Below are 27361 nucleotides of genomic sequence, written 5' to 3' on the forward strand. Positions count from 1 at the left end.
TCACTAAACTGGGCCCAATATTGTATTGAATTCACATTTTGAACATTGACAAGCCCATTTAGGAATGGTCTCCACAACATTATCACTCAGTCAGGTTGGCAAGGGTCCCCTGGCTGAGTTACATCAAGAAATCCTTGCTGGAACTAAGTTTAGGAGAATATTGGCAAATGGAAAGAAATGGCTTTCCATTTGCCAGAATGCTGCAACCAGAGTGAAGGTTAGATAATGGGAATCATTAATGGAGAAGAAAGAATCCACCATAACCCACTTTAACCCAAGCATTTATGCCCCATAAAAATATTTTTAAGACTGAGGAACATTATTCCACCATTTTTAGGATCCGTGAATTTGAAGTTCAACTATGGTGTTTTCCTGCTAGCTAGGTTTACAACCAACTGTGTTGGTAAGTCTAAACAATGTCCCTTATAAATTAAAATATTTACAACAAGGGGTGGTGAGGGACAGAGTCTCTGAATTAAGCAGAAAGCTCTCACCCAGTCAAGAGATCAGGGCTAGATCCAACACCGTTTTTTAGCTCACTGCACCATCCCAGTTTCAGAACCTGGCAGTATGCAAATTAGTCTGTTCCTGTCCCAGTGCATGATGGGAACAGGGCAAACCAAACTACAAAAGCCAATTCTTACACTGGGAAGGAAACAAGCTCCCGGGGACCGGTTTCTGGCATTACAGCCGTCTTCGGCCCGGTTTGCTTGAATCCTGATGGTGCAATGAGCAAGGGTCTCACATCTGAGAATACCCTTCCACGCTTAGGGTGGACAAAAATATTTACAACAAGGGGTGGTGAGGGACAGAGTCTCTGAATTAAGCAGAAAGCTCTCACCCAGTCAAGAGATCAGGGCTAGATCCAACACCGTTTTTTAGCTCACTGCACCATCCCAGTTTCAGAACCTAGCAGTATGCAAATTAGTCTGTTCCTGTCCCAGTGCATGATGGGAACAGGGCAAACCAAACTACAAAAGCCAATTCTTACACTGGGAAGGAAACAAGCTCCCGGGGACCGGTTTCTGGCATTACAGCCGTCTTCGGCCCGGTTTGCTTGAATCCTGATGGTGCAATGAGCAAGGGTCTCACATCTGAGAATACCCTTCCACGCTTAGGGTGGACAAAAATATTTACAACAAGGGGTGGTGAGGGACAGAGTCTCTGAATTAAGCAGAAAGCTCTCACCCAGTCAAGAGATCAGAGCTAGATCCAACACCGTTTTTTAGCTCACTGCACCATCCCAGTTTCAGAACCTGGCAGTATGCAAATTAGTCTGTTCCTGTCCCAGTGCATGATGGGAACAGGGCAAACCAAACTACAAAAGCCAATTCTTACACTGGGAAGGAAACAAGCTCCCGGGGACCGGTTTCTGGCATTACAGCCGTCTTCGGCCCGGTTTGCTTGAATCCTGATGGTGCAATGAGCAAGGGTCTCACATCTGAGAATACCCTTCCACGCTTAGGGTGGACAAAAATATTTACAACAAGGGGTGGTGAGGGACAGAGTCTCTGAATTAAGCAGAAAGCTCTCACCGAGTCAAGAGATCAGGGCTAGATCCAACACCGTTTTTTAGCTCACTGCACCATCCCAGTTTCAGAACCTGGCAGTATGCAAATTAGTCTGTTCCTGTCCCAGTGCATGATGGAAACAGGGCAAACCAAACTACAAAAGCCAATTCTTACACTGGGAAGGAAACAAGCTCCCGGGGACCGGTTTCTGGCATTACAGCCGTCTTCGGCCCGGTTTGCTTGAATCCTGATGGTGCAATGAGCAAGGGTCTCACATCTGAGAATACCCTTCCACGCTTAGGGTGGACAAAAATATTTACAACAAGGGGTGGTGAGGGACAGAGTCTCTGAATTAAGCAGAAAGCTCTCACCCAGTCAAGAGATCAGGGCTAGATCCAACACCGTTTTTTAGCTCACTGCACCATCCCAGTTTCAGAACCTGGCAGTATGCAAATTAGTCTGTTCCTGTCCCAGTGCATGATGGGAACAGGGCAAACCAAACTACAAAAGCCAATTCTTACACTGGGAAGGAAACAAGCTCCCGGGGACCGGTTTCTGGCATTACAGCCGTCTTCGGCCCGGTTTGCTTGAATCCTGATGGTGCAATGAGCAAGGGTCTCACATCTGAGAATACCCTTCCACGCTTAGGGTGGACAAAAATATTTACAACAAGGGGTGGTGAGGGACAGAGTCTCTGAATTAAGCAGAAAGCTCTCACCCAGTCAAGAGATCAGGGCTAGATCCAACACCGTTTTTTAGCTCACTGCACCATCCCAGTTTCAGAACCTGGCAGTATGCAAATTAGTCTGTTCCTGTCCCAGTGCATGATGGGAACAGGGCAAACCAAACTACAAAAGCCAATTCTTACACTGGGAAGGAAACAAGCTCCCGGGGACCGGTTTCTGGCATTACAGCCGTCTTCGGCCCGGTTTGCTTGAATCCTGATGGTGCAATGAGCAAGGGTCTCACATCTGAGAATACCCTTCCACGCTTAGGGTGGACAAAAATATTTACAACAAGGGGTGGTGAGGGACAGAGTCTCTGAATTAAGCAGAAAGCTCTCACCCAGTCAAGAGATCAGGGCTAGATCCAACACCGTTTTTAGCTCACTGCACCATCCCAGTTTCAGAACCTGGCAGTATGCAAATTAGTCTGTTCCTGTCCCAGTGCATGATGGGAACAGGGCAAACCAAACTACAAAAGCCAATTCTTACACTGGGAAGGAAACAAGCTCCCGGGGACCGGTTTCTGGCATTACAGCCGTCTTCGGCCCGGTTTGCTTGAATCCTGATGGTGCAATGAGCAAGGGTCTCACATCTGAGAATACCCTTCCACGCTTTGGGTGGACAAAAATATTTACAACAAGGGTTGGTGAGGGACAGAGTCTCTGAATTAAGCAGAACGCTCTCACCCAGTCAAGAGATCAGGGCTAGATCCAACACCGTTTTTTAGCTCACTGCACCATCCCAGTTTCAGAACCTGGCAGTATGCAAATTAGTCTGTTCCTGTCCCAGTGCATGATGGGAACAGGGCAAACCCCCTTTTCTGAACCTTATAAATTAAGGCATACAAATATGAGGAGCACTTACTATTCTTTAGTAGTGGTATGTTTCAATGTAGTGGTTTCTGTGTGATGCAGGTCCGCTTCATTTAGATTCAGCATTACATTTCACAACATCTCCACCCACCCAACAAAGCTCATACATTTTGATAGTTAGAAAGCTAGGCAATCTTTATTTAGTTTAAAAGTTTTGCTGACTCTCTTCCATTGAGTAATCATGCTTTTAATGTTAGATGAATGTATTTCAGGCTTGTACAATATTTATATAAATATATAAACGTTTCTTTGTTGAATGTTGGAGGAAATGTCAGTGAGTGTTGGTTAGTTGGTGAGAAGTGACATCATGAGTTTTAGATTTCCTTTTGCTGCCTCTGATGTAGCTGCTAGCTGCTTGTGGTGGTGGCTGCTAGTCACAACCTGATATCTTGGGCCAAAGGCCATCCAGGGTGAGAAGGGGCGCAGCTGAAGGTTTCCAGAGCCTCGGCTGGGCTTTTAGTTTAAGAGGTCATGGCTGACATCTCCTTCATATGGTAGAAATGAAATGGTCTGGCTGGGATATCTTTCAAGATGCAGCAGGATGCCTTGAAGGGGTTGTTCGTTGGCTTGGCTTCTGTTCGTTTTGCTTCTGATCCACAGTTCAAAGAAACAGGATCACTGTCAAATAGTATGGGTTGTTTCCGTGAGGTTTCTCATATGCCCAAAACTACCTCTGTATGGACCTGTTTATTTGGGAGTGGAGGGCAGGCATGTAGGCTCGAATCTTGTACCAAACTATAAATTATTAGTAAGTGGAGTGGAAGATCAGAACCTGCTTCTGATGCTCTTGCATTACTAGGAGGGCATAGAAAAGAATAGCTAGTGTGTTAATGCTTCAGACAGACATTCACAAGGAAGCAGAGCTTCAAAGTATCTTACCTTCATATAATATCAAGCACTATGTTCACAAAAGATTAGTTCACTGTACCTAAACATGAATTAAGTTGGCTAATCACAATACATACTTGACAGGTGCATGTTCCATTGCCTTCTGCCCCATCAGAGCAGGATCCTCGGTTGCTGCAAGGGCTTGCTGCTCCGCCTGGGCATGCTGTCAAATTTAAGCACGTGACAAACAAATGTCAACTTTATCTGCATGTATACAATTTATATTGAAAAAGATGGTGCAGTTACACACAGCTGATTCAGCAAAACCCTGGAAATAGCAGAAGTCGCTCTACACACATATTGACCGTAATGATCTCACAGGAAGTGACATTATATCACTTATGATCCTCCAACTCTTCCCAAGAAGTGATGTCACATTACCTTAACCACAGGGATATCATGTTAGCAAACAAACAAAGCGAGTGAGCCTGGCATCTTCTAGAGACATTCCTAGAATAGTTGGGTCCCTGCCCCTAGATAATTTCAAGAACAAGCATTGGTAAAGCCAACAAGTCTCACATATGCAAGAGCTATTGGCTTTGCCAATGTGTTTCAGCCTGGTTATACATCAGCGTTAACACCGCTCAGCATGGCTAACAGTGACTGGCATAAAGGAGAGTAGAACAGTATAGAGTGGAGTAGAGTGGAGTGGCACAGTGTTGTAGAGTTGAGTAGCATAGTGTCATAAAGTGGAGTAGCGTAGACTGGAGTGGAGTTTCATTGAGTGGAGTGAAGTAAAGTGGAGTGGCGTAGAGGGAATTGCACAGAGTGGATTAGAGTGTCATAGAGTAGGGTGACATGGAGCAGAGTAGATTGTCATTAAGTATCATAGAGTGGTGTAGTATAGCAGAATGGAATGACATAAAGTGGAGGAGAAGGTTATAGAGTGTTGTACAGTGGAGTAGCGTAGAATGGGGACGAGTGCCAGAGTACAGTGGGATATAGTTATTTGGAGTGGCATAGAGGGAGTTTTGTATAGCGTCATACACTGGAGTAGTGGAGTAGAGTGTCCTAAAGTGGTATATGATGGAGTAGAGTGTTGTAGAGTGGAGTGGTGTAGAGCGGAGGAGCATAGACTGGAGGGGTGTAGGCTGGAGGGGTGTAGAGTGGAGGGGCATAGAGTAGAGTGGCATAAAGTGGAGAGGCATAGAGTGGAGGGGCATAGAGTGGAAGGGCATAGAGTGGAGGGGCGTAGAGTAAAGGGGCGCAGAGTGGCGTAAAGTATTGTAGAGTGGCATAGAGTGGATTAAAGTGTTAGAATGGAATGGAATGGAGTGGAGTGTAGTAGAGTGGAGTGGAATAGCCTAGAGTTAAGTGGCCTACAGTAAAGTGTCATAATGGAGTGACACAGAGTGGATTGAAAGGGAGTAGAGTGGAGGGATGTAGAGTGGAGAAGCATGAATTGGAGTGGCATAGAATGGAGCGGCATAGAGTGGAGTGGCATAGAGAGGGGTGGTATAGAGTGGGGCAGCATAGAGTAGAGCAGCGTGGAGTGGAGCAGCATAGAGTGGAGAGGGCTAGAGTTGAGGGGTGTAGAAGTGGAGGATAGTAAAGTGTCAGACTGAGGTATATTTTAATGGTGTAGAGTGTCAGAGTTGAGTATTGTGGAATAAGTGTCCAAGAGTGGAGTTTCGTACAGTAGCATAAAGTAAAGTGGTATAGAGTGCAGTGGCATGGAGTGTTGCAGATTAGAGTATAGTGGCCTAGAGTGCAGTGGTGAAGAGTAGACTGGCATAGATTGCAGTGGCCTAGAGTGCATTGGTTTTGAGCAAAGTGGTGTAAGTGCAGTGACCTAGAGTGCAGGGATGTAAAGTGCAGTGATGTAGAGTGGGGTGGAGGTGATTGGCGCAGCATACATTGCAGTGGCATAGTATGGAGTGGAGTAGTGTGGAGTGGCGTGGCATAGTGTGAAGTGGTGTAGTGAGGAGTGGTGTGGCTTAGAGTGGTGTGGCTTAGAGTGGTGTGGCTTAGAGTGGGGTGGCTTAGAGTGGAGTGGCTTAGAGTGGAGTGGCTTAGAATGAGTGGCTTAGAGTGGAGTGGAGTGGCACAGAGTGGAGTGGTGCAGAGTAGAGCAGCACAGAGTGGAGTAGAGTGGCATAGAGTGCAGTGGCGTAGGATAGATTGTTTTACGGTAAAGTGAAGTGGCATGGAGTGTTGCAGAGTTGAGTGGTGCAGGGTAGAGGGTGGTGGCATAGAGGGTAGTGATGCAGAGAAGGTTAGATTTTTATAGAGTGAATTGGCGTATAGTGCAGTAGTATAGAGTGTAGTAGTGAAGAGTGCATTAGTGTAGAGTGCAGTAGAGTGGCTTAAAGTTGAATGGTGCAGAGTAAAATGCAGTGGTGCAGAGTAGATGGCATAGAGTTTAATGACAGAGTGCAGTGTTGCAGAGTAGAGTGTTGTGTAGTGCTGGGATGTAGAGAAGTGTGGTGCAGAATGTATTGGATTAGAATGTATTAGCATTGAGCATAGTGGGGAAGAGTAGACTATATTGACGTAGAGTGCAGTGGTGTAGAGTAGAGTATAGTGGTGTAGAGTGCAGTTGTGCAGAGTAGATTGGTTTAGAGTGCTGTGGAGTAGAGTGCATTCATTTTGATTAAAGTGGTAAACTGTGCATTTGCGTGGAGTCCAGTGATGCAGAGGATAGTTGATATGGAGTAACATAGATTGTAGTGGTGCAGAGTGGAGTGGCACAGACTGCAGTGGCAGTTAGAGTGGAGCAGCGTTCAGAGGTGTTGAGTGTGGTGGCATGCAGTGAAGTGATGCATAGTAGAGTGGCGTAGAGTGTAATGGTGTAGAGTGTAGTAGAGTGGCATGGAGGAAAGAGGTGCAGAGTGAAGGGTTGCGGCTTTGAGTGCCGTAGCATAGAGGGCAGTGGTGCAAATTAGAGTAGCAAAAATAGAGTGTATTGGAGTACAGTAGAGTGTTGCTAAATAGAGCAGTGTGGAGTGCAGTGGTGCAGAGTAGATTGGTGTAAAGCGCAGTACATAAAGTGCATTGTAGAGTGCTTTATAGTAAAGTACAGTGTTGTAAAGGATTGTCGTTTGGACTAGAGAGGGGAAGAGTGCAATGGTGTAGAGTTGTGCAAAGTAGAATGGCATATAGTGGAGTGGCACAGTGTAGATTGCAGTGGCGTAGAGTTGAGGGGTGCATCATAGATTGTAGTGGCATAGAGTGAAGTTGGCATAGAGTCGTAGAGCGAAGTGGTGGAATGATATTGTTTCAAAGTAGAGTGAAGTGGTGTAGAGTGGAGTGCTGCAGGGTAGAGTGGAATGGTGTAGGGTTGAGTGCAGTGGTGTAGAATGGCAAATGACATAGAGAGCAGTGGTGAAGAGTAGAGTTGCATAGAGTTCAGTCGTGTAGAGTGTAGTGTTGCAAAGTAGAGTGTTGTAGAGTGGAGTGGAGTAGAGTTAATTGGTGTAGAGTGCATCAGCATAGAATGCAATGGCACAGAGTAGAGTAGCACAGAGCAGAGTGTCGTGTACTGCAGGGATGCAGAGTAGAGTGGGGCAGAATTTATTAGCTTAGAATGTATTAGCATAGAGTGGGGAAGAGTAGAGTAGACTGACATAGAGTGCAGTGGTGTAGAGTAGATTATAGTGGTGTAGAGTGCAGTTGTGCAGAGTAGATTGGTGTAGAGTGCTGTGGAGTAGAGTGCATTCATTTTGATTAAAGTGGTAAACTGTGCAGTTGTGTGGAGTCCAGTGGTGCAGAGGATGGTTGCTATGGAGTAACATAGATTGTAGTGGCGCAGAGTGGAGTGACACAGAGTGCAGTGGCAGTTAGAGTGGAGCGGCAGTTAGAGTGGAGCAGAGTTCAGCGGTGTAGAGTGTGATGGCATGCAGTGAAGTGATGCAGAGTAGAATGGCATAGAGTGTAATGGTGTAGAGGGTAGTAGAGTGGCTTAGAGGAAAGAGGTGCAGAGTGAAGAGTTGCGGCTTTGAGTGCAGTAGCAAGGAGGGCAGTGGTGCAAAGTAGAGTATTATAGAGTGTAGTGGAGTACAGTAGAGTGTTTCTAAGTAGAGAGGTGTGGAGTGCAGTGTAGATTGGTGTAAAGTGCAGTACAGAAAGTAAATTGGTTTTGAGTAAAGTGTTGTAGAGTGCATTAGAGTAAAGTACTGTGTAGTAAAGTCTAGTCGTTTAGAGTAGAGAGGCGAAGAGTGCAATGGTGTAGAGTGGTGCAAAGTAGAATGGCATATAGTGGAGTGGCTCAGTGTAGATTGCAGTGGCGTGGAGTTGAGGGGTGCAGCATAGATTGTAGTGGCATAGAGTGAAGTTGGCATAGAGTCGTAGAGTGAAGTGGTCAAAAGAACAATGTTTCACAGTAAAGTGAAGTGGTGTAGAGTGGAGTGGTGCAGGGTAGAGTGGAATGGCGTAGGATAGAATGCAGTGGTGTAGAGAGGCATAAGGCATAGAGAGCAGTGGTGCAGAGTAGAGTGGCATAGAGTTCAGTGGTGTAGAGTGTAGTGTTGCAAAGTAGAGTGTTGTAGAGTGGGGTGGAGTAGAATGTAAGGGCACAGAGTAGAGTGGTACAGAGTAGAGTGGTGCAGAGTAGAGTGGCATAGAGAGCAGTGGCGTTGAGTAGAATACAGTGGCGTGAAGTGCAGTGACAGAGTGTAATGGTGTAGAGTAGAGTGGCTTATAGTGCAGTTGGGTAGAGTGTTGCAGAGTAGAGTATAGTGGTGTAGAGTGCACTGACTTAATAAAGTGGCGTAGGGTGAATTGTTGCAGAGATGCAGACTGCATTGGCATAGAGTAGAGTGATGTAGGGTAGAGAGCTACAGAGTGTAGTGGCATAGAGTGGAGTGGTGCAGAGTACAGTGCAGTGGAGTACAGTGGAGTAGTGCAGAGTACAGTGCAGTGTTGTGAAGTGGCGCACAGTAAAGTGGAGTGGTGTAAAGTGGAGTATGCATGGTGTAGTAGAATACTACCATTACGGAGAACACATTTTCATTGAAATGACCATTAGATTTGCACAGACATGAAGTTTAACTGATAAAATGATGCAGTGCACACATGATAATGTGTGGAAAAGTCATCGCCTAGTGTATTGATTTGTTTTGATAGTATTTAAATATTTGTTTCCACTGCACTTTAGAACTACCAAAAACATGTGCTTCAATTTTGCTTCCCTAATTCAAATATATTTTGAAATATCTGCAGTTAATTTACAGATATTAAAATGTGGGTGTGCTTGAAAAACATAACATCTTTACAGCCTTGATCCAGCACATCCCCCCTGTACCCAGCATTATTCTCACATAAATTCTCTCACTTTGGATTCAGCGAAAGAAAAGTAAACACCAACCTCCCTCAAAAGACAGAGCCACACATTTTACCTCTGCCTCTGAATGCACTGCAAATTTGGCAAGATAAGAACAAAACTCAAAGGACAGTTTAAAGACAGTTTACAGGAAGGTGCACTGGTGGAAGAATACATGGGTCCCTTGTAAACAGGATATGCTCCATGGAAGGGATAAACTCAACCTGATAAAGCAAATAAAACCACAAAGCCAATGGAAAGCAGCAAGTGAAATGCATTCTCACTTAAGCTTGCTGAATGTCCCAAAGCTGTCTTTTGCAAATCATTCATTTGGTAGGCTTCATTGTAAAATAGGGGTCAAATAGTACATTTTAAAGCACAATGTTGACACAAATTTCCTGAAACATATGCTCTAAAGGGCATTCATTAAATATTCAAGTCCTTTTCAGGTGTGCCAAGGTAGAAAACCTCGTGTTTTCCACGTTTGACCTCATTTTCTTTTAAATGTGCTATCGGGCCACTATCTGTCCAAAATTACCCCCATTGAGCCAGGTCCATCGTTTTTCCATGGATGCCCCCTCATATGCATGCATGGCGCAAAATAGGCCAAAAATTACATACAATATGCCATGGCCAGAATTTTGCTATTAATGCTGTCCATCTTTAAAATTGACTTTATTTTGTCAGAGTTAGCAATTTGACATTGTTGCTCTTCCACCCTTAAGCCATGGTTGTCTTCCATTATGGCGAGAATTTCCTTCAATGTGCTACCAACTTTTTGCCACAGGTGCCCCTCAGTGCCATGAATTTCTTCTGGGATGTCAGTGCAAGCATTTGTCCAATGGTTCCCTATTTACTAAAAACTGTACTTGTATATTAGTATCTGAGCTGTACAATGGATGCCGATTATACCAAAAATGTCCCCAGTATGTCAATGTCAGTATTTTCTCAGAGGTGTCTGCCATGGTAAGATTTGTCTCCAGTATGTTTGGGCCAGTAACTTGCCATAGGTGCCTCTATAAGCTAAGAATTACTTCAGTAGGCCACGGCCAATGGAAGACCCACGAACATACTCACGTTCTCATACATTTTACTCACACTCATTCTCATTCACTCATTAGCACTCACTTGTTCTCATTTATTTACACTATCACTCATTCCTACTCTGACCCATTCATACTTACTCACTCTTGCTCTCACTCTTCCTTTCTCAAATCACCCTTACTCATTCATTTCTTCACTCATTTATTCATGCTTTCTCACTCCCTCATATCCCCAAGCACTTACTCACTCTCACTTGTTCTCTCATTCCCACACAAAATAAAACTCACCCACTGTCACACTCACTCATTTTAACTCACACTTTCACTCTAACACTCACACTCAGTAACACTCCCTCACACTCATTCTAACTCATTCATTCTTATTTACCCACTGTTAGAAATGGAGGTATCTAGTTGGCAATGGTTTGCACTGTTGTTCAAGCAGGGACCATTCTTCCTAGTCAGGATAAGGGAGATGCACTTCTAAAATAACCTCTGCTCACTCCTTTGGTAGCTTGGCACAGGTTTATCTCAGAGGCAGTGTGTAAAGCATTTGGGCATTAATACAGTAATACAGTGAAAACACTACAAATGGACACCACACCAGTTTATAAAAATAAGTAATCTTTATCTGAACCAAACAAAACCAAAACAACAAACATCCAAAATACAATGAACAAAATGTGATTCTTAGAAGGTAAAAGCAGTTCTGTCCATAGCAAACTATAGATGTAACACTTTCAACACAAAGTATCTTGAAAGCATCAAAATCATAAACAAAAACAGCCGCGAGCCGGTTCCTTACGCCCAGGAAAGGTGATGCATCGGTTCCTTACTTTAAGGGAGGTGATGCTTCGGTTCCTTACTTCCACACAGGGGAGGTGATGCCTTGGTTCCTTACTGTGCAGGGAGGTGATGCGTTAGTTGCGTCGGTTTCTTACTGTGCGGATTAGGAGATGCATTGGTTTCTTACTGTGGCCCCGGCTATCTTGTAGACTTGGCGCCTTGGTGCGATGCGTGGGGATTGGTTCTCGATGCAGCTCCAACAGCAATACTTTGGTCTCTCCAGTCCAAGGGCATAACACAGGCCCCCGCAGCCTCTGTGGTGCAGGACCCTCAACCTCCAGGGGCCCCCTAAGCACCGCACTTCACCCGGAGAACTTCAAATTGAGTCCAGAGGGGGCTCCACGTACCCTCCAGGGAGGCCCCCTCAAGTTTTGTTATGCCACTGCTCTAGCCCCGGTCCCAGATTGCGTTGGTTCTTGCAGCCGCACAGGAGGGCCTGCGTCAGAATCGGTGTGGTGATCTCGGACTTAGGAGCACAGGATTCAATGTGCAGTAATTTCTCCAGCCATGGGCAGGTGCTGCATCCGTTTCTTCAGTGGCGATGCGTTAGAAAGAGGTGCAGATGTCTCGCGCTTCTCTTGGTTGCGTCTCTTTTCCAGCTCCCAGCAGCAGGAACAGCCTCCAGAGGCCGAACACAGCAACAGGCACCTCTTGGCAGGTCAGACCTCCCAGCAAGGATGTTCAGAGGAGCTGGTAGTGAAGTCAGTGTGCCCCTGAGACTTCAGAATAGGAGGTAAACTCTACTTCAAGCCCTTGAAGATCTTCTTCAAGCAGGATACACAGCACACAACAAGATCTTTATCTTCTCCTTGGCAGAAGCAGCCACTGCAGGCCAACCCCCAGGCAGCACACAGCAGTATTTCTCTTTCAGCTTTACCAGCTCTTGTCCTTGACAGAGGTTCCTCCTGAGTCCAGAAGTATTCTAAAGTTCTAGGGTCTGGGCCCCAATATTTATACTTCATTTTTCTTAGGTTTCTGGTGGCAGAGAGTCCCTGTGCTTATATCAAACCAGTTCTGTCCTCTCTGGTCCATCTTCCCGACAGGAGGTGGAGACAGCATTTTGTAAGGCAGACCAGGCCCATTCGGGTGCAAGGAAATCTCCTCCCACTACTCTAAATGCAGTCCAGGTCTATTCAGCCCAGTCCTGACTCATTCAGGAAAGGAAGGACACAATTCAACCTCCCCAGTGGCTGTTTGGGAGAATGCACATCCCCAGGCCCTGTCACTCCAAAGCCAGACAGTTAATCCACAAACAAGCAGAGGCACACAGGATGGTTAAGCAAGAAAATTGAAAAAGAGAGGGATAGAAGTTTTGTTTGTCTCGGGATGGATGCATAAGTTGGGGGGAATTTCCCTATTTGGAAGAATTCTGAGACAAACAAAACTTCTATCCCTCTATTTTTCTCTCCCTGCCGATTTTCACCCTGTCCGCTGCCTATTGGGCCAGAATCTCCTTTAGGGACAGCTACTCGTGAGAGTTGTACACACGTGTTCTAGGAAGCATGGATACTGGATTATTTTTTTCGCTCCCAGTCTCTACTTCTGTGGTTTGTGTAAGCAAGAAAATACCTACTTCTAAAAGTGGCATTTTCAAACACACAATATAAAAATCTTAGTTCCTAATAGATGCATTTTTATATTTTGAGTTCAGGCATACTAAACTCCATCTTTCCATCTTGTCCCAAAGGGAAGTAATGCTTCAAAGATGTTATAAATAAACTCCCGTTCTATCCTATGGGACAGATAGCCTTTCAATAGTGAAAAACAAAATACCTTGTATTTCACTGTCAAGACATGTCACACATACCAGGACATGTCCCACCTTTCACTTTCACATACACTGCACCCTGCCCACAGGTATAGCTTGGGCCTACCTTAGGGGTGACTCACATGTAATAAAAGGGAAGGTTAGGGCCTGGCAAGTGGGTGCACCTTGCCAGGTCAACGTGGCATAAAAGCTGTGCGCAGACACTGTGGTGGCAGGTCTGAGACCCCTTTGAAAGGCTGTTTGTATGGGTGGCAGAATCAATGCTGCAGGCCAACTAGCAGCATTTGGCTTACAGGCCCTGGAGACAAATAGTGCACAGTACTAGGGTCCTAGTAGTAAGTCAAACAAGCCACTTTCAGAAACATCAATCCATACTAACAATTTACACAGAGAGTATATGAACTTTAGCACTAATCAGCAGTGGTATAGTGCCCATAGTCCTCAAACAAAAACAAACAGGGTAAAAAACAGGAACTAAAAAGCAAAAACTCTGGGGATAAATCCACTGGAAAAGCCAGGTCAAACACAACCCTCTTCCAGCTTAAAGCCAGGATAGAATAATCCATCCTTTGATGGGCTTCCCTGCTTGGGGTGATAGAACGTATACCCGGCCCACAACAGCAGGGTTATGTTTTGGTTCTATGCCTTGCTGAACACAGTTAGATCCCTCTGTCAATACTCTCAGGGCTCACTAAGCTAACCCACGGAGAACCCTTCTCCTCACCTGTGGACACCATCTGTGCAGCGCCTAAGCTCACTTTGCCCACAGATGAGTTCCAGTAGGCAGACAGCACCCACCTGGCCAACACAGTGGTGTGGCACAGTCCACTCCCGGGGTGTGACTCCCGTTACCCCCAGGGGCAACTCTGTCCACCAGGACAGGAAGCCACAGTAGCCACTGACAGCTGTCAGTGACGAGAGCCAGGTCTCATGCCTCTCAGGGCTCTCTAACCTCTGTGGTGTTAGAGAGTGGGGGGTGGTCATCCCTTGCGCATGGCACCCATTGCCCACTCTCCCTCCTGCCATTCTGACACTGGCTCACCGGCCAAGCATCTGTACCCAGTGGCTGGACAGGAGACAATTCTCCCACCAGTTCAGGTGTGCTATGCTGCAACTGGTATCCCAGACTAGGGTCTGTACCCATAGGCTAGGCAGGGGTCAGGGGTGAGGCTGCCCTCTCCCTGCCCCCCCTACTGGGGCTCTGCATCCTCCGACGTGGAGCAGGGCCCACAGAAGACAAACCGTTAGGTCTGGGGGGACAACCTAAATCTGGTCTGCACCATTATGCCTGGATATCCCAGGACTTCTGGGGGAGTACACCAACGCCCTCCCCCCCAAAAGAAAAACAGTCCTCAGGAGTTGTGCAAGAGTCTGCCTAGCTCAGCTCTCCCGTCTCCTGTCCACCTGACAGAGCATGGAGACCCCCCCAGGCCAGAAGGGTCCTCACCAGGGTCAGTCCTGGGATGCTCTGACCTCAGAGCCGGCAACCCCTGACTCACTGGTCCTTCCACTGGGGACTATGTCCCCCTCACCCCTTTCTCTGGACTCATGCACCCTCCACATGGAGAGGTGCTGCCAGACACCAGAACTGGTGGGTTGCTTGTTACAGTAGCCTCCCCCCACCCGCAGCTCACCAGACACCTTGCGATCCCCCTCAGGGGATGCTCTCCCATTACAGACCCAGGCCCCCCATGAGACTGGGTTTCGAGCACCTCTGAACACAGCCCACTTCCACTCTTTCTCATCTATCTATCTATCTATCTATCTATCTATCTATCTATCTATCTATCTATCTATCTATCTATCTATCTATCTATCTATCTATCTATCTATCTATCTATCTATCTATCTATCTATCTATCTATCTATCTATCTATCTATCTATCTATCGCCCTCACTCTATCTATTGCCCTCACTCTATCTATCTATTGCCCTCTCCCTATCTATCTCCATCTTTCTATCTATCGCCCTCACTCTATCTATCTATCTATCTATCTATCTATCTATCTATCTATCTATCTATCTATCTATCTATCTATCTATCTATCTATCTATCTATCTATCTATCTATTGCCCTCATTCCATCTATCTATCGCCCTCACTCTATCTATCTGTCTATCTATCTATCGCCCTCACTCTATCTGTCTATCTATCACACTCACTCTATCTATCGCCATTTATCTATCTATCTATCTATCTATCTATCTATCTATCTATCTATCTATCTATCTATCTATCTATCTATCTATCTATCTATCTATCTATCTATCTATCTATCTATCTATCTATCTATCTATCTATCTATCTATCTATCTATCTATCTATCGCCCACACTCTACCTATCTATCTAGCTATCTATCTATCGCCCTCCCTCTATCTATCTATCTATCGCCCTCACTCTATCTATCTATCGCACTGACTCTATCTATCTATCCCATCACCACAGCATCACTCAGCACCACCACAGCATCACTCAGAGGCACCACAACATCACTATGCGCTACCACAGCATCACTGAACACCACAGCATCACTGAACACCACAGCATCACTCGTCGCCACCACAACATCACTCACCGCCACCACAGCATCAATCTGTGCAATCATTCAACAACAACTGGTTCAAATATGTTCTCTCAATGTTTCCAGCTTTATTACAAATATCACAAAAAGATGTTAATATTTTACTTCTGTTCTTGGATTTTCGTCACAATAAAATACACTGAACATAATCTTCACAAAAGTTATTTACAAAAGTTTAAGCTATTGCCATTATAAATTACAATAACTTTTATGTAAGTATTAATTATTTAAAACAATTAAAAGCCATTGTTCTTTGTAATATCAATAAATCTAAGTCACATAAATACAACACATATTGCATTGCTACTGCTATAGGTGTCACATTTGCGAAAGTTAAAACTATTGGCATTGTAAATGACAAAGCTTTTAATTTTGCTATTTTAAAAACCAACACATAAATAAAACATTTGGCATTTACAAAACCAATAGCTCAAACTTTCCTAATGCGAGACCTATTGCATTGCAAATGCTTGTGTTATTTGGGGATAATCCTTTCAGTAGTTTTTGTGAAATTAAAGCCAAACAATATAGCGATATCTTTGGCTATGGATATTTTGTGGAGATTTTGCGATGGGCGCGGAGATGTTGCAACAATTTCGTGGTAAAGCGCTCACCAGCAGGTATGCTCTGATTGGCTGGAGGCAACCTCAACAGAAAGTTTCGGCCACCAATATATCGAGCAGGAATGGTTCCCTGGGCTGGAAATTTGTGTCAAAGCTAACATTAGGGGTCACAGTGGAGATACTCTGACCCAATGTTTGAGAAATGGGAGTGTTAGGGACAAATTAGATTTTTTTAATCACGCACAATATTCGCGACCACCAGCTCGCGCCCTCCCGCCCCATGTACCATTGTGAGTACATCGTGAATACTTCTTTGACAACGCAAATATTGGTAAAAATATATAAATATTTGTATTCACTCGCCAGTCACTGTCACAGACTCATGTATATGTTTCCAGATGTTAAGGAAGCATGGAAATACGCACTCCTCTTCAATAAATCAGCGACTCCATGCAGCATTTCAGTTTGTGAGATTTTATAATCTTAAGACGCCGTCATAGTATAGGCTACCACATTTATCTCTGCCCTCAATGAAAACACATCGTTTAAAACTGGAAGGTAAAATGCGTAAAAGTAATGTGGAATTTCTTGACACACAGGTATGGGTTGATGGCATCAAGCTGACATCCAAACTACATAGAAAAAGTACTGCAGATAACGCACTCCTGCATGCCCAGGGCAGTCACCCAAGGAATCCTATTAATTGCATCCCTTATGGGGAATTCCTACGGGCTCATGGGAATTTTAGCTCTGAAAGGTCATTTAAAGATGAGTGTAAAGTGATGATCCAGAGATTCAAAGAAATAGAGTACAGAGAATCAACCCTCAAGAATGGATGATCTAAAGTGCAAAATGTCAGCAGAGATGACATTTTAGCCCCCAAAATCACCTACCAATGGATACTATCCTTGATAGAGAGTCCACCTTTAAATACAAAGGGGCATATTATCAAGAAAGGGCCTTACATTATCGCAGCTTTTATCGACAGGAAACTGCCGATAAAGCAGCGATAATGGGCTTGATAATATGCTCTATGAATTCCAATCGAAGCCCATGTTAGATGGAAAGAAATGTAACATGGGCTTCGATCGGAATTCATAGAGCATATTATCAAGCCCATTATCGCCGCTTTATAGGCAGTTTCCTGCCGATATAAGCGGCGATAATGTAAGGCCCTTTCTTGATAATATGCCCCAAAGTTCCCTAAGTACACAAAATAAATGCGCTATCACTGCACCACACATGGTCTACCAATATATGGAGACGCCATCACCCCTCAACCAATGATTTCACCTTCTTCTCTCAGCAACTTAATAGTTTCTCAAGGATAGATTACATGCTATTAGATGCCTCCCTTCTCCAAAGCTCAATTGGCCTTACTATAGAACCTTTCTTAGTCTTTGACCGCACTGCCATTACCATTATTCTCAAAATCACTAATCACCTCCCCAAGAATTGCTCTTGGCGTATACACATAGAATTACTAGAATCCAAAACGGATGTTCTTGAATTAATCAATGAATTAGCTCTGTTTATTTTAGATAATGCTAACTCTGTTTCTTACCCAGTCACCTTCTAGGATGCACTGAACTGCATCTTTAGGGGACACTGCATTAGCCCCATGGCCAAGCAAAATAAAGATATCAGATTACTACTAGACAAATTAGAGAATGAGATTAAGGCAAAATAAATTCTACACAGACAGTCTAATGTCCCGTCTCTTCGAAATGTCCTTATATAGCACACTTATGAGTCTAATCTCAAAGGAGCAACACACTGTTTGATCAGAATAAAAAATGAAAATAACTAGTGACATATCTGAAATTCAAGCAGAATGGCAGTTTAATAACTTCAATTAAAGATCATCACAGGACTGATAAGTCTAAAACAACTGAAATCTTAGAGCTCTTTAAATCATTCTATTCTGCATTGTAGACATTACATAAAATTGTTAGTGCGAATTTATGTCTTGCCTTCATGGGGAACATCCCAATGGCAGAGAAGGATAAACTAGCTCCGAATATACCAATAGACAAAGTTTAAACTATGCATGCATGTAAATTCTTAACCAATGGTACAATACTGAGACCTGATGATTTTCCCATCATTTTTTATAAAACATTTGCTTCCACACTGTTGGAGACTCTTGATTTGTTACTCCACCACTTTGTCACCTTGGATAAAGTTTGCAGCACAGCAACCAGAGCTAATATTGTTGTCATTCCAAAAGAGGGGAAAGATCAATGTGACCTAAAACAATTTAGACCCGTCTTATTATTAAATATGGAAACAAAAATATATACGAAAATTCTTGCTAAAGAACTTGAACTCCTTATAGCCAAATCGTTCCATAATTTGCAATTTGCATACGTAGGTTTTTCCACAGCATCGAAAAAGCCTCATTGCTAAAGTCTCCTGCCACCATTGCCATAGTGTTAGACTCAGAGGAAGCTTTTCACAAATTTATCTCATCTTACTTGGAGGTGGCGATCCATAGATGTAATCTTGGAGAGACTTATTCGAAATTGACCATGGCGCTAAATACCAATCCCACTGCTAGAACTGTGTCACCTACACCCCTTTCTTATTGCATCAGGGATTTATACAAGGTTGGTCGCTGTCCCCCGGCAATTTCTTTTAGCTATAGACCCTCTCCGAGTAATGCTTAATATGGCACCATAGGTTAAAGGTGTTAAATATGGTTCCTCTACTTTTGAAAGAGCAGCATATGTTGATGACATATGAATCTTCTCTGAAGCACCAGAACCAGCCGTGCCAGCCTCATTAAGCTCATTCACTCTTTTTCTAGCTGTTCAGGATACTCCTTGAATATGGACCAAACAGAAGTATTACCATTGAATATTCATTGTCATCCCTCATACATAGGAAATTCGGGCTTCCAGTGCCAATCTAAATGTATTAAGTATCTAGGCCAGTGGTTCCCAAACTTTTTAGAACCATGATCCACTTTTCAAAATGACAACTGTTTAGCGACCCATCTACCTTTAACGGACATGAGAGGCGATTTTTTAATGTAACTGAAGCATTTTGTGGTAGGGAATTGTCCTTTACAGACAGCATATTTTCCTTTGAAATTGACACAAACTTTTCACAGACGTAAAGATTTGCTGGTAAATCTATATAGTATTCAAATGATACTGTATGGAGATCTGGTTTCTGTGACTATTTATAATTTGTGCATAAACAAGTAAATTGTACTGATCGTATTAAAATCTCTGTTTAACAGGACACTTAAAAATTACAAAACAATTACTTCATTTTTGCTTTCTCAACTAAATACATCAGTTCATCTACTGGTATTTACATTTTGTTTTGCAAAAAACAATATCCTACGGCCTTTCCTTTCACATTCCCTGTTCTCCAGAAAGACTGTCACATAATTTACTTTAAAAAACTCCTCACTTTGCAGTCAGAGAAAAAAAAGTTAACACCAATCCCATGTTAAACGAGTTGGCAGCATTTGGTCAGAAGATATTGCCTGACATTTGAACTCTGTCTTAGAAGCACCATAATAGTGACAGGATAAACACAGAATTTAAAGGCATCTTTATGTATTGCTCTGACTTTCCAGCCCCACCAAAACTCAGCTTGCAACACACTGATCTAGGCATATCATCCTCTGGTGATCTATCCCAATCAATCCTGTATAATGAGAGAAAGCACTCCAGAAAATGAAAGATCTACTTTCGATTTAGTCCACTAAACACATCACATGGTGGGACAGACTAGCAACTTTAAAAATGATGGTGACTCTCATTCTAATCTTTCTTTCCAGCATGTTCCTGATCCATTTATCTGAGGCAATCTTTTCTGCTATTGATAAAGTCACCTCAGAGTTTCTCTGGTGCAAAAAAATCATCCAGACTGAGCCTTAAAAAACTTATAAGACGGGCGTTGCAATTTACCTAACTGGTTTGACTTCAATACTGCATTCCTTTTTTAATTAATATGCTGGTACACTCCTTTGAGCAGTAACATGGACCTTGATGTCCTGTGGCCAATACTGTACCACTATAAAACCGAATAAAGTTTGTTTTGAAAAAAAAAGACTGCATTCCTATCAGCACCAGGGGCTTGCTGGGCCGAGATGATATCTAAAAAGAAAGTCCCCCATGGATTGTTATAGAGCGATCTTTCTGCTTCCTCTTCTCCTTACCTAAATTGCAATGTTAACTATGTCTCAACACAAATTTGCTCAGTCAAAGCACATTCTTTTTTAAACAATTCAAGACCTGCTGCAATTAGATAAAAACCTAGCCTCCAATATCAATAAAAGCTTTGCTCTTTCCTTATGGAACAACATAAAGACAGAAACCCAACATTCTGCCTCAATCGGGCCGGTATGAGTGGCTAAAGGAATCTGATTAATTTCAGGTATCTACACAGGTACTGAACCCTTATCCTTTGCCACTCTGAAAGTGAATAATCACTCTCTAACTTAGACTTTTATGACTTCTTAAAAATCTAATCAAAGATAACCAAGTTTGGTCCTATCCAAAGACCCACTATCCTAATATTCCCTAGCCAAATCCAATCTAAAGGACATGTTGTCACAAAATTATATAAAATACCGTACAAAGCCAAAGACAATTCCATGATCCCATTACAGAGAACACCACCAATGTTTTTACAAAGTTCAGGCTACAGAGGAGTCCTGGTACAAAATCTGTGAAAAAGTAACTCATCCAAGCATTATCTCAAACTAAATTCTTTGTAGTGCCCTCGCTCTACTAGATCCCAATTAAGCTTTTTAGACTAGACTTACTTGATTTGAACACATGCTGGCCCTGTAAAGAATCGCATGGAGACTCCGAGCACATGTTCTTCACATGTAACTGGCTGACTGTTAGACCTGTCAGCCTAAGGGTGGTCTTCCCCCAAAACTTTTGCCTGCTTATCTCCTCTTTTTGCTGATTCTTTTTATTGGCCCTAGGACTCTAAGCACTTTACTGCTGCTGACCAGTGCTAAAGTGCATGTGCTTCTCCCCTAGACATGGTTACATTTGGTATATCCACATGGGGATATTTAGTTTACCTTTAAGTTCCTGGTAGAGTGCACTACCTGTGCCCAGGGCCTGTACATTAAATGCTACTAGTGGGCCTGCAATACTGATTGTGTCACCCACATAAGGATTCCTTTAAACATGTCTCAGGCCTCCCAAAGAAGAAGCTCTAACTCCCTATTGTGAAAGCCACAGATGTTCAACAAAAATAAAATGTACAACCGCTCCTACTTCGGTCTAGCCCCAAGCAAATGGAAAGGACTGCCTTCTGGAGCCAGGACAAACCCCTTGACTAACTCCTTCAAGAAAAAAAGAAAAAATGCTTCTGTTGAATAGATTACTTCAATAGTAGCACTGAAATCACTCAGCTTGACTATTTTCCTGTGGACACCTACGGATCTTGAATCTGCCAGGCCGCTTGCTATACTGTATTTGCATTGCTGTTTGCTTATTTCTTCTTGCATGTTTCCCTATATGTATAACTTGACTGATATATGTAGAGTGCTCTGATACCCTGACAGGTCATGTTCACGCTATACAAAACTCCTCAAATAGATGAATACATTGGACATGTACTCTAAAGTTTTGCATGTCATGGTTGAGAAAAACACCCCATTTTGTTTCCCGACTGTGAAGCCTACTCCTAGCATAGACTAACATTGGGGAGACCTTATTACACTTTTAAGGTATAATTCCTGATCTGAAAGTTGTTTTCTCAAGTTTTATATCTTTGGAATGGTGATGATAAATCCTCGTTACTGTTAAAGTTGGATTTAACAATAATATTTTAGAAATGCCACTTTTAGAAAGTGGGGACATTTCTCTGCTCTTATAGCTCTGTGTGCATGCAGCCTGTCTCTAATACATGTCTGGAGGTCTGGGGGAAGGGGACAGCTTGACTTTGTGCATTCCCTCTAGACAGTCACACACAGAGGAAGGTTAGGTGTGTCAGAGTGTTCATCTGCATTCTGATAGCTCATCCTGGGCAGGATAGGAGGGAGGAGCTGACACACCTCAATAGGTAGTGCCTTGTCCTCACACAAAGAGTTGATTATCCCCATGTAGTGAGTTGGGAGCTAGGGATGGAAAGAAAGAACTTCTGCACACTTTAAAATGCGTCTTTGAAGTCACTCCCACTTCAAAGGCACAACTGGGTATAAGTACTGGGTCTCTGACCCCACCAAATCAGACATTTCTGGACCTGTGATGACGTTTGTCAGAAGAACTGCTGTCCTGCTACAAGGATTGCCACTCATCTTGATTGCTGCTCTGAAAGGCCTGCTTTTTTGCTGTGCCTGCCCTGCTGCCCATAGACCCCGCTGACGGGGAGCTGCACTCTGGCTTGATCCCAGAGTGCTTTTCAAGGGCTTTTTTGCTTGCCTCCTGTTGCAGTGAGACTCAGGAATATCAAAGTCTCTACACCTGTACTGTGCCTGGTCCACTGGAAGTGGACCCAGATACTTGCACCAGAGAAATCAATACATCTCCAGTCTGTGTGTAGCAGAACCGGCGCATCAAATCTGTTGCTGGAGCAGAATTGGTGCATTGCACTCAGAACCAGTGCACTGCTTTGAAGAGCTGAAAAATCGGATCCAACGCATTGTCACTGCTGCAGTGTTAAAAGATCGGCACATCCACTTGACTGTGTGGAGAAACCTGGTGCATTGTCTCCAGAACCAATGCCTCTAGGCTCGGCGCACTATTTTAGAAACTGACGCATCACCGCTACTGGGTGAAGAAAATCAACACATCACCTCGACGACGGGATCAACATCAATCAGCACATCCCTCGTCTTCATCCCACATCTTGGTGTTGCGACCAGGATCAAGGTATTGTGTTTAGCTGGCATGCGTGGCTCCAGTATCTGGCTTGTGAATAATTGCGGTCGGCCTGAACTCTTGACTTTGCCCTGGTCCAGCGTAACAAGATTGCCCCATTCGCGCTTATTGCTTTTAAGCACTACGAACAGTTTTTTTCTTTATAAAATTCATAGCTCGAATTCTACTTATTAGAAGTTTGTCATTTTTGTACTGATTTATTTATAAAATGATTGTCTGTTCTTGTGTGGAGTCTTTTTGTTGTGTTTTCATTGTGTTACGCTGTGCTGATTTGCACAACTACTTTACACATTGCCTCATAAATTAGGCCTGTCTGCCCAGTGCCATGCTATCAGAGAGTGAGCACAGGATACTTTATGGTGTGCGACTGACTTACCCTGACTAGGATTGTGGTACCTACTCGGACAAAGTACATACCTCTGCCAACTAGAGACCCAATTTCTAACACTGACCCCATAACCCCATAATAGGAGACAATAATGGACAAACTAAGCAAGATCTTTGACAGAAACGTAGGAGTCTCAGTGTTGTCTCAACATCCTGTAATTGTGGGCAAATCACTTAATCTCCAACTATGAACAGAGCTTGGATACCCCTACGGGTAATTAGCAGCGCTCTACAAATCAAAGTATTTATTCATACACCAGATCTGCCAGATGTGGACCTAGCCTTTCTTGACCTCTTACAAATTATTGCCCTTAAAGTCATCCTCCTTGACTGGAAATTGATGAATCGTGTCTTGTTCCATATTTTGTGGGCATGGGTCATTTATCTTAGAAGCGCACACACAGACATATTGAAATCCTCAAATAGTCCATCCAATAACCTCGCCAACAGATATGGACAAAACTGGACACCTTTATAGAAATCTGCCTATAGCCTTTACTCCCTTAGTACACCTCTAGTCTATGTTGGCTATCGCTGTATATATCAATCCTCATCACTGACTATTTGATTTCCTTCCCCTCTCTTCAATGACCTTCTCTCACTCTTCTTCCCCCACACTTCTCTTTATCTTTCTCATTAGTTTTTTGGTTTTTAGTTATGTGCTAATTTCTTCTGGTGAATGAGGCTTGCTGAAATGGCTTACTTTTTCTGCATATTTCGATTAATGATATTTCCTTTACTCATTATCACCATTTCTCTCCACACTAATCTCACGTATCTCAATGAGGTTGTTTTCTGCATTAACAGTCACATTATGATCTACTTATAAGAGCTTACCGTACTGTTATATTGGCAGTACCATGCCTATCTCATGTATACCAACTACAAACAAGCACCTATATCTGTGGTGACCATTATTGACTGTATATGCTATTTTTGTTTTGAAAACCAATCACATATTTCAACTGCAAAAAGGGATATCTATTGACTCCTATAGAGGAATAATCAAAAATATGGATGTTTCACCTATATTCTACAACCAGACCCTCTGGCTCATGGCCCTGCAAAAATCATGGAACAACTAATCCCACACAACCTTCCTACCCTATGAAATGTTTCCTTGATCCTGGCTGTACTACCTTAATAGAAACCTGCCATGATCAAGGCTCTTTTGAAAAACGTACCCTTTCACCTGCTGTTCAGAAAAACGTTTGCCTAATTTTCTAAGTACCATACTTGGCAAGAACCCCTGGAAAGGCTATTCTTCCATTAGCTGTAACCATTTGCAGAATCCAACAAACTGCTCCACCCCTTTCAAGCCAGCTTTAGACCAGGACACAGCACAGAACTGGTCATAACAGCAGGGGTACTTACCTACTCCTACTGTTGAACTTGTGAGTGGCCTTCACTTGCATTCCCATTTCCCTACAAAGTTATTGCAATCTAGGTACCTACGTAGATACAGGTCTTTCCTAGGAACACCAGACTGTCTATGTTTTCAGTGGATGCTACTGAGAAGTAAAGCTACTATAAAAGATCCTCCCATGCATTTATCAAAACCACCACATTCCGGTTGTCCTGAATTTATTTGAATCTTGCCTTGATTGTGACAAGTCTTGCTACCTGGGCCTTCCAAATAAAGTATGAGATGGCCAGCCTGATGCAAAGCAGAGCTGCATGCTTTATCATAGGCGCATTAGGGTGTGATCATATCACACCCATCCTGGAACATCTTCTCTAGTTACCTATTAGGAAAATAGTTATTTTTAAATATCTAATAACTGTCCACTGGACCATTTATGGAAATGCACCCTATTTTGCAGCCTCCAACTTTGACGTCTATCACCCACAGTGAACTTTGCAATCCACAAATCAGGTTTAATTTGTTTTCTTTAAAACTAGAACAGTAAAGTTTGCTAACGGAGCTTTATCAATGGCTGATGCTAGGGAAGTAAACAAGCCTCCAGATCTCTTTCACACTACCCCTCTCTTCTCCATCCTCTGTAAGTCACTGAAGACCTTTCTTTTAGCCAACCTTTTTAAACTCATGTAGTTCATTTGGCAGTCTATCTGTTATATTTTTCTATAACACCAAGAAGCCTTTGTGAACGAGTGCTCTTTATATAATCATAAGCGTAACAAAGTCCAACATGCTTAGGCTAAAAATTTGGTAAACAAACTTGTAGTGCTAATTTTATAATGGGATCAAAATGACTAACAATCATACAATACAAATGAAAACAAGCACTGCCAAAGCTAATAGGTATTGCCTATGCAAGAGTTATTGGATTTGCCAATGTGTTTTAACCGTATTAAACAACAGTGTGGAAACTGCTCAGAATAGCTAAAAGTTACTGGCATAAAGAAGAGTGGCATGGAGTAGTGTGGAGTGTTGTAGAGTAGAGTGGATTGCCGTGGAGAGTTTTGGAGTGAAGTAGAATATCATGGAGTAGTGTGGAGTGTTGTGGAGGAAGTAGAGTATCCAGGCATAGGGTGGAGTACAGTTGAGTAGTGTAGAGTAGAGTTAAGTAGCATGAATGTCAAATAAATACTCTCACTTTGAAATCAGAGAAAGAAAAGTAAACACCACGCTCTCTTGGAAGACACAGTCTGACATTTGAACTCTTACAACTGATTGATGTGAGGAGATAAAAACAAGATTCAAAGGCCAGCTTACAGAAAGGAGCACTGGTCAAAGAATACAAAGGACCCTTGTGAACAAGCTATGCTCCACAGAAGGAATACACTCAAGCTAGACAGCCTAAAACAAATAAGGTCAGCAAATAGAAAGCAAGCAAATGTGAGTTCTGAATAAAAAAGCCTATGGTAAGCAATGGGCAGAATGCAGTCCCACTGAAGCTTTCCGAATGTCTCCAAGATGTCTTTAGCAGTCTGGAAGGCTTCGACCTACAAATGGACTTGCTGAGCTACTCTTGTATGGAACTGGGAAACTTGAAATTTCTGTAATAAACACAGCATTGCAGGAAATCATTTCCAGCCATTAAGTAATACTGTGCGCTATGCAAAAGTATATGTGTATGTGGTATTAGAAAAGAACATGTTTTTAACTTGATTTCCTGTTAAAGCAAAAATAAGCAGTTGGCAGGCAAATTGAAATGTGATCAAACTATGTAGCATGCAAGCTGAAACGCAGAAGAAAGTTGCAGCTGGGGAAATATTTTGTACATCATAGATATCACGTAATAATATTCATGGTTTATTTATTTAATGGATATTTTTTGAACAGCTGTGTATTTTAGTAGTACTATATTAAAAGAACAACACATCATTTCTCCAACGCCATTTACATGTGGTCGTATTCAACACCTAAATGTATAAATTCAAATCTACAAGTCCCAGAATGCTAAGAGCTGGTTCTTTACAGCAACACTGGCTGAAGGTGTTGAAACATGGGTCTACTTCCCTTGCCATTTACCATGCAAACACCTAGTAAGGATATATATATATATATATATATATATATATATATATATATATATATATATATATATATATATATATATATATATATATATATATATATATATATATATATATTACCTACTGGCGGTCGCCAGTAGGTAGTTATAGTTAGGATTTTTTTCAATGTTAAATCTCAAAATTCTATTTGGAATAACTTTGGAGCCGGTTGACGAATCTGCCTGAAAATTTCCTGAAAATGGCCTCGTCGAGCTCCGGTCCTTCCCAGAAAGTTTGGGGGGGATTCGTCAAGCGGGGGCCGAGATAAAAGGGGGGTCCCAAAACGCGTTTTCTCCATGTTAATTTCCATAGGGCGGTCGATTTCACTTTTAGCCCGAACGGATGAATGGATTTTCACCAAATTTGGCAAAATTGTAGGGACTGGTAGCCCGATGTGCCTTTGCTATGTCTCAAGATATGTGCTCCAGTAGAATTTGAGTAATTTAAGTTTAAAAAAATATATATATCTGTAAGCGCGCCCCGGTGCGCGCACCGGCGAGCGCTCCGGTCGCGCCACGTGAGGTGCGCACGGAAAGCTGATTGGCTGTCGGGTGTCTGAAAACATTCGAAACA

The 27361-nt window shown here is 43.0% G+C and overlaps 1 protein-coding gene across 1 annotated transcript in view; it reads right to left on the reverse strand.

Annotated features, from left to right (window-relative positions):
* The window catches only part of STAB2 (stabilin 2), an 880852-nt gene that overhangs the window by 798052 nt on the left and 55439 nt on the right, over nucleotides 1–27361 (reverse strand). The window contains exon 4 of the mRNA XM_086919174.1: nucleotides 4074–4159. Within this exon, the coding sequence (XP_086775300.1) occupies nucleotides 4074–4159 (86 nt within the window). The remainder of the gene's footprint in view (nucleotides 1–4073; nucleotides 4160–27361) is intronic.

This window comes from Lissotriton vulgaris, chromosome 1_1, assembly GCF_964263255.1.
Source record: "Lissotriton vulgaris chromosome 1_1, aLisVul1.2, whole genome shotgun sequence".
Classification (NCBI taxonomy): Eukaryota; Metazoa; Chordata; class Amphibia; order Caudata; family Salamandridae; genus Lissotriton; species Lissotriton vulgaris.